The sequence below is a fragment of the Taeniopygia guttata genome, chromosome 9 (genome assembly GCF_048771995.1).
Source record: "Taeniopygia guttata chromosome 9, bTaeGut7.mat, whole genome shotgun sequence".
NCBI lineage: Eukaryota > Metazoa > Chordata > Aves > Passeriformes > Estrildidae > Taeniopygia > Taeniopygia guttata.
The window spans coordinates 3,122,585-3,129,626 of record NC_133034.1 but is presented as its reverse complement, the minus strand read 5'-3'; the positions used below and the strand labels follow the sequence as shown (position 1 = coordinate 3,129,626).

Genomic DNA, 7,042 nt, shown 5'->3' with positions numbered 1-7,042 from the left:
ACAAAGTCAGGTAACATAAAGTTTCATTGGTTAGCTCCCTTGGAATCAGGAATGATATTATTATTTAGATGGGAATTTTTTTGTGTAGGAAATGTCAGTGTTGCTGAGTTGCATGGATAAAATGTCCGAGTCGTGTGTAGGAGGCTAAGTGCACTCCAGGATTTTATTTTAGTATCCATCAGGCTATTAGCTACCCTGTCTTAATCATCCAGAGTAGAATGGAGGCCGTGTGATGACTTCAGTTTTTTAATGCTTATTTTAAACAGCAGCCAGAAGTCTTTGGCAGCTGTGGGAAGTTGGGTTGTGTCACAGGGAGAATTGCAGTTGTAGAGGGGAGCGGGAACAGGGAACCCCAGTTGTAGTCCTTGGTGGGCTAAGAGATCCTTCCAATAAAAATGTGACAAAGAACTTGACAATGAGCAGCTCAGCTGTCATCTTAAGTTACCATAGCTGGACCTTCATTTTTAATCTGTAGTAATCTACTTTGTGGTGAGCTTTTTCTTTTCTGGGCAGGAAAGGTAAAATATGTGGGCAAATGAATGCTTTGGAAAGGGGAACACACCTTCCCCAAGTTTTGCTTTTGCCAGCCTTGTAAGAATTGTAATCATGTGAAGTTCCCAGCTGAGCTCAAACGCAGTTCCCTCTGCTTCGGTGAACACGTGGCTGTATCTGGGGATAAGGGTTTTGTTGATGGTGTGATTTAGATAGCAAGTATATTATTTCAGGTAACTGGAGGTTAAAGAAAAAGGCCATAAATTATTATCAAACCTGGGTAATGAGTGGATGCTACTTAGGAAAAAAGGGAAAGAAGTAGGTGTGGAAGGATAGAAGGAACTTGTAAGCAGAATGCTGTTACATAGCTGCTCTACAGTCAGTAGTTAATGCTTTTTGGGAGGATCACAGAATGATACAAGACTGAAAGTCAATAGCTTGTTTATTTCCCATCTCACAACTGTAAATGTAGGCAGTCACACACAAAGGTACACAGCTCTGGGGTAAGTACCACAGGTATTTCATTTGCACAGGCAGTGAAACAGGGAGCTGCTTTGGTAGCAAACTTGTGCAAAAGAGAAGCTCAGGACGTGCAGAGAGGACGGGTGTAGTTGCAGGGGGAAAGAAGACAGGAGTGTTGAGCAAAAAGAAGCAGCCTGCATTTTTCCTAGAAGTGCCAACACTGCCAAAGCCATGGGATTTTAGTCACGTAGCTCGTTAAGGACATGTGTGAGACACAGGAGAAATAAGGTGTGAGGTGTTGATGGCAAGGCAGGCGAGCTGGGGTTGCTGTGTGGCTGGGAAGGAGCAGCCTTTGGCTCCTGCAGAGCCTGCAGCTGTGTGCCTGGGAGTGGAAAGGAGGGAACTCCACTGCTGCCTGGAGCTGTGGTCCCCTGGAGGCATTTCTGTCTGGTGCCAGGTCACACTGCTGGCTGCACCTTGTCCACTCTGACATCAGCTGCACTGATGGGTCACTGCAGCCTGGATTCATTCCCTCCCCATACTGTCCAACTGAAAGAGCACCACTGTGTCTTCAGGGGTTTAAAATCAGCTGAAGATGCTGCCTTTTTTTTTCAGTTAATTTTTATGCACTATCAGAATTTTTAATCTTTAACTCATTACTTACCTGAAGACCTGACCCTACAGCTTTGCTTAGGCTGGGAGCTCTGGCACAGGGAGTGTCTGCTGGTAGGCTGGTACAGGACATTCTATGGATATTTTGGGTTGTACCAGTGTGGTGCTGCTGATGTCAGTAGCAGGACGAGTCTTCCCCCTTTGTTAGAGAATGAGAACAGCAGCAGGCACAGGCTGAGGCTCCAGCACTTGAATAAGGTGTTTGTAGTTCCCTCCTTAAAGCTTGAGTTGCTGTTGTACCATATTCACTGTCCAGATGGGCTTTGCAATGCCCATAACCTCATGAGCAGGTACGTGGTGGAACTTGACAGGAGGATTAGAACAACTGAAGTAATAAAATAAAGAAGAAATCAGCACTTGCTGAGTGCTGTGGCACCTGCCAGGCACTGCCAGCTCCAGAGGCTGGGAGGTGAGTGGTGCAGTACTTGTTCAAAAGACTGATGGTTGCACACAGACTTCTTGAATGATGCTGTTACTTGAACATGTGCTTCCACTACAGTAAATCTGGAGGAGCACACCTGATATTTTGACACATCAGAGGAAAGGCCTTTTTATTAAAAAGAAGCTCATTTCTGTCATTCTGGCATCCCAAGAAATGAAGTGTTCTCAGTGTGAAGCTGAGATTCTTTTGTTACTCACAGGTGCCTCAGTTCTGAGTTCTCCCTGTTGGTGGCAGGTTTTCAGGTGCTTTTGGGAAGCTGTTGGGACACGCAGGTGCAGTTGTTGGCACATGGGTGGCTCTGGGATGACAGGGCTGTGCTGGCTCTGCAGAGCAGTGTCCTGCACAGTGGGAATCTCCTGCAGGGGACTTGGTGAGCTGAGGACTCTGCTGGACACAGGTGGGGTTCCTCCCCAGCTGACACCCCAGTGTCCTTCAGGGAATGGACAAAACAGCAGAGATGTTAAAGGCTGCTCTGGGGGAACTCTTCTCTCCATGGGAACTGACCTAGTTCTTACTTTGAGTTAGCACAAAGACAGTTCGTGCTGGTTTTGATGCTATTAGAACTTGAACAGTGTATACACTCACAGTGTCTGAATCAGATATTCTAAACTAATAGTTTAGAGATTTTTTTTTCCCTTTTTTTTTTTTTTTGTCAGAGCAGAGACTATATTATTTAGTAGCCACTGGTTCTCTTCACTTTACTGGTAGTTTCAGGAAATCATTCTTTCATTTGATTCACATCCTTTACGGAATTCTGTGTTTTATTTGACCAAATGAAATCTGGGCAGATAAAGGTCATTAAGAATCATGGCTGTTTTTACAAGAAGCTTCCTAAATGGATGTCTACAGAAGGAGAGGAACAGATAGAACCAACACCCCTAAAGAAACCCCAAACCACCCCTGACTCAATCTCTTTGTCCTCTTTATGTAACTCAATGCAGAACTGTTTTTCTGAGCAGTTCAGCTGGTTCTACCCTAAAATCCAGAAGGACTGGTGTTGTTCAGACTCACATCAGGAGCTTCAGTTTGTTTTGTATGCAAATCTGCATTTCTGGCCCCTGTTGAAGGTTCAGCTCCAGAGAAAAGGTTGCTGATATCTCACAGCTCTGATTCTTCGTTTCAAATGGACACTTCTTGTGGAACTGGCGTGAAGATCTTGTCCATGTAGCCCAGAGAGTTTGTCAGAGGCTGTTCTTGACCAGCCAGAAACTCCGTTCTCACAAGCTGAGCTGATGCCCTTGGGATCTGCTCACTGTGCACACCCCCAGTCTGGCCTGCACGTGTTCACCTCAGTTCTGTCCATTGGCAGAATGATGGGAGCCACCCCAGCCCAAATGCAGCTGCCAGGGGAGCAGCAGGGACATCTGGGCTTGGTTAATCTGTTACCATCTCACACACAGGTACACTTCACTATTTAATCAGTAACTTGGGGGATGAGATGACTTTGAGTGTCTAATCACTTAAAACCGAAGGAGGTTACACCTGATTTGTGACAGTTTATATAGACAGTTTTGGTGTTCAGGAAACACTGAGGGTTATGGTGAGAGCTGGGAGGTGGTGCTGGCTCTTAAACAAAGGATGTATTTTGTGATGAAATCCTCTTCAGAGCAGTCTGTGGGTCGGGCGTGTTGAGCACAATGGGATTATGGGTTTGACCTTACCTGTTTGCTGTGTTGCTGCTGTAACTCCACCACTTTGTGTGATCAGTTTTTTTTACCTGATCTCAGTCTTGCATAGGGAATTGGATCCTAGCTCCAAATGTGGTGTACAAGACTAGAATCCCAGCTGAGGACACTTTTTAGAAAGAGTACTGATAGTCAAGTGGAGAGTAGAATTCTTCCAGAAGTAATGAACTGTCCATTGACTGGGATGCTGTCTGGCCAGAGGAGTCTGGTTTGGCACTTCAGAAATTTCTGTAAAAAAAAGTGTCTCTGTAAATCCTTTGTACACACTGGTCAGAGATGCAGCCAGTTCTGGAAGAGCTGATAAATGATGTGATTATTTTAACCACTGGATGCATATTTACTGTTGAGAGTATTGCTACACAGGTAATTAATAATAGCCAATTCTTGTGTTTGTTTCAGGGGGAGGAAGGACAGGGTTGTTGCACTTCACAGCCACTGCACTCCAGGGTCCTGTGCCATGGTCACCCCATTTCCCTTGGGAGATGAGGTGAGGATTTCTACCAGAGTGACTTCATTATAGATGTAAAGCTGAGTATATTGAGCAACATTCTGCCTAAAACCAGATCAGACATTGCAGCAAGGGAGCTTTGAATAGATGTCAGCACTTCCATCACACTGGGGAAAGAGTGGTTTTAAGCAGAGATATAAAGAGGTTTTAGGAGAATCTCCATCCTTGAGTGAACCCACATAGCAACTGGACAAGGCTATGAGCACCCTGATGCATTGTCACAGCTGGCCATGCTCAGTGTGGGGGTGTGGGGTGTGATCCTGTACCCGTGCTGGGGAGGGGATGGTCCTCTGCCCCTCTACCCCCCTCCACTTACTACAAAAGCTGATGCTAAGCTCAGAAAATAGATCATTTTAGTGCCAACAGGTTTTCTTCCTGGCCAATCAAAACAAACACGTCATAGATAAGGAAAGGAGGGTGCAGACACTTAGGGTAAACACAGAAATGACAATTGCCTTGTGCTGCTGAGTGGTGCTGGCTGCAGCTGTCTGACATCCCTGTGTGTGTGTGTCAGGGTCTCTTGGTCACCATTTCCCCCCATGGGTGTCTGCACACACCTGGCAGTGCCTCAGTGTGCCTGCTGGGCCACCTTTGTCTGGCTGTGTCTTTCAGTGTCCCCATGTCTGTGTCTCTTGGTGTCTGTGTGTGTTGTGCTAATACTCCTGTAGCTGCCTGATCTCAGGGGCTTCTTGGAGAATGTTTTCTTGTTTATTTTTTTTTCCTTTTGCCCTCCACTCCCACCCAGCATTCGACCCAGTGTCCTCCCCAGAGCAGAGTGACCCCTCTGGTCAGGTCCCTGGGATGGCTTCTCTGAGGTCACCTTCTGCATGGCCCCTGTGGCTGAGCAGCCCTGGTGGAGCTGCAAGAGCACAATCCCCACTGTGACTTTGGAAAGAAAGCTTCACACAGAGAGACAGGCTGGAGACAAACACAGGCTGAGAGTCACTTTTACAAGTTTCTTTATGAAATTAAATGTTGCCCCTGGTCTGGGGGGAAGATATAGTGCAAGAAGGACTTTGTACATGCTACTGAATTCAGATATCCCTGGATGACCAGACTTTGGTCAGCTACAGCATCAACAAACACTGGATTTCTGAGCTCTGCAGACAGTTAGTGCTCACTCACACGTGAACTGGAATGAGCCTGTGTCTTCCTTCCACTGTCCCAGGATGTCTCCTAATCTAGGGAATTCAGTCAGTATGGCTTCTAACTCTTGCTATGGTAAGGCAAATCTTTCTTTTTGCTAACCAAGGTTTAAATTCATTCTTTTTGGCCACCATTTGAAACTTGGGTACATAAAGTGAGGCTCTTTATGCCAAATGTAGGCCTTTATCAAGTGGTTTTCCATTTTCAAAAGTGTCAGTAACACTCCTTGAATCTGAGGGTCTGTGGGAGTTTGCATAACAATGACGTTGCAGAGTTGAACAGCAGACTCTGACTTCTGGGAGCTAGGTTTGCAAATATTGACCTTTCTTAAAAAAAAAAAAAAAGAAAAGAAAGATTAAACAGACAAAACAAGCATCAAGTTAACAACATCTGACAAGAACAATTACAGACTTACAAAATACACAGTTCTGATTTTTACCATAAATAAACACATTACAAACAATGAGCATTTTCATTGGCCAGGAAATATGGCAGAATGATGGAGAGATGAGAATCTAAAGAATTGAGTATGGTATTAATTAGGCACATTTTTTTTCTAACTTATGTAACTCAAACCCACTAGAGAGATTCTTTGACTTGACTCATGCTGCAGGTTGGCACAGTTTAATGTAGGACACCTGTCACGGGTGCTGTTGGAATAAAGGGAGGGAGGAGGTCACAGTGCAGTGCTCACTGTGCTCTGAGTGCCTGCAGAGGCTGCTGAGTTGGTTGGACACGTGGAGGAGGATCACAGCTCTGAGAAACGCAGGGCATGGGGTGGGCAGAGCGGAAGGGTTCATCCCTCCTCGTCACGGACTCTGAACTGCTGTTCCGAGCACGGCGGTGGCCACGGGGCCAGCGGGTCCATCCCTGCCATCCCCTGGGGCAGCTGCCAGGGAAGGAGCGAGTCCCAGCACAGCTGGCAGGGGAAATCTCTGGGCTGCAGCCTGCCCAGCTCCCTGCTGTGTGCTCCTGGAGCTCTGCCTGCTGGGCAGCGCGGGCCTGGCCCCGTGGCACCGCTGCCCACGCTGTGCCTCACCTGGGAGCCAGCGGGGCAGCCAGATAAATAGGGGAGGCAGGAGCACAGGTGCCATCCTCTGCGAGCACAGGGCTGGAGGAGCCCGGCTCCGCCTGCCACGACTGAGGGCTAAAGTGCTTTCTCAGAAGGGGTTCAGGCACAAAGGGGCTGCCCCTATTTCCGGAAGGGCGTCAGCCGGCTGATGTTCTGCCAGAAGTTGGAGGGCTTGCGCTTGGGCTCTGCCAGCATGAAGACCTGCTGCTGAGGGAGCGTGCTGGGCAGCGTGGGGTGCTTCTGCCGCATCAGGAAGTCGTAGTAGGGCCTGGTGACAGCTGGGACAGGAGGAGGAGATGGGAAGCACGTTAGTTGAACACAGCTCCTTTCCCCCCACTCTGCCACTTCCCCCAGTCCCCGTTAAAGCTGCAGGGCTGTGAACTGGGTTTGTCTGTTACCCTTCCTTTCATTTATCCTTACTTTCAGCAGTGCCTTTTAGGATTAGAGCTCATGTGCAAGGCCCAGAAATGTGCTGCACAACTGTCAGGTGTTCTGCCAGCACAACAGCAGGGCTGGAGAGCTGCAGCTCATGCCTGCTGACAAACTTAGCTGCTGCTTTTGGC

General features: G+C 47.5%; 1 protein-coding gene across 5 annotated transcripts in view; it reads right to left on the bottom strand.

Annotated features, from left to right (window-relative positions):
• Positions 1 to 916: 916 nt before the first annotated feature.
• The window catches only part of ARHGEF4 (Rho guanine nucleotide exchange factor 4), a 222,335-nt gene continuing 216,209 nt past the window's right edge, over positions 917 to 7,042 (bottom strand). For all 5 annotated transcript variants that reach the window (XM_030280163.4, XM_030280164.4, XM_030280165.4 and 2 more), the window contains one exon: positions 917 to 6,757. In XM_030280163.4, the coding sequence (XP_030136023.2) occupies positions 6,600 to 6,757 (158 nt within the window). In that variant the 3' untranslated portion in view covers positions 917 to 6,599. The remainder of the gene's footprint in view (positions 6,758 to 7,042) is intronic.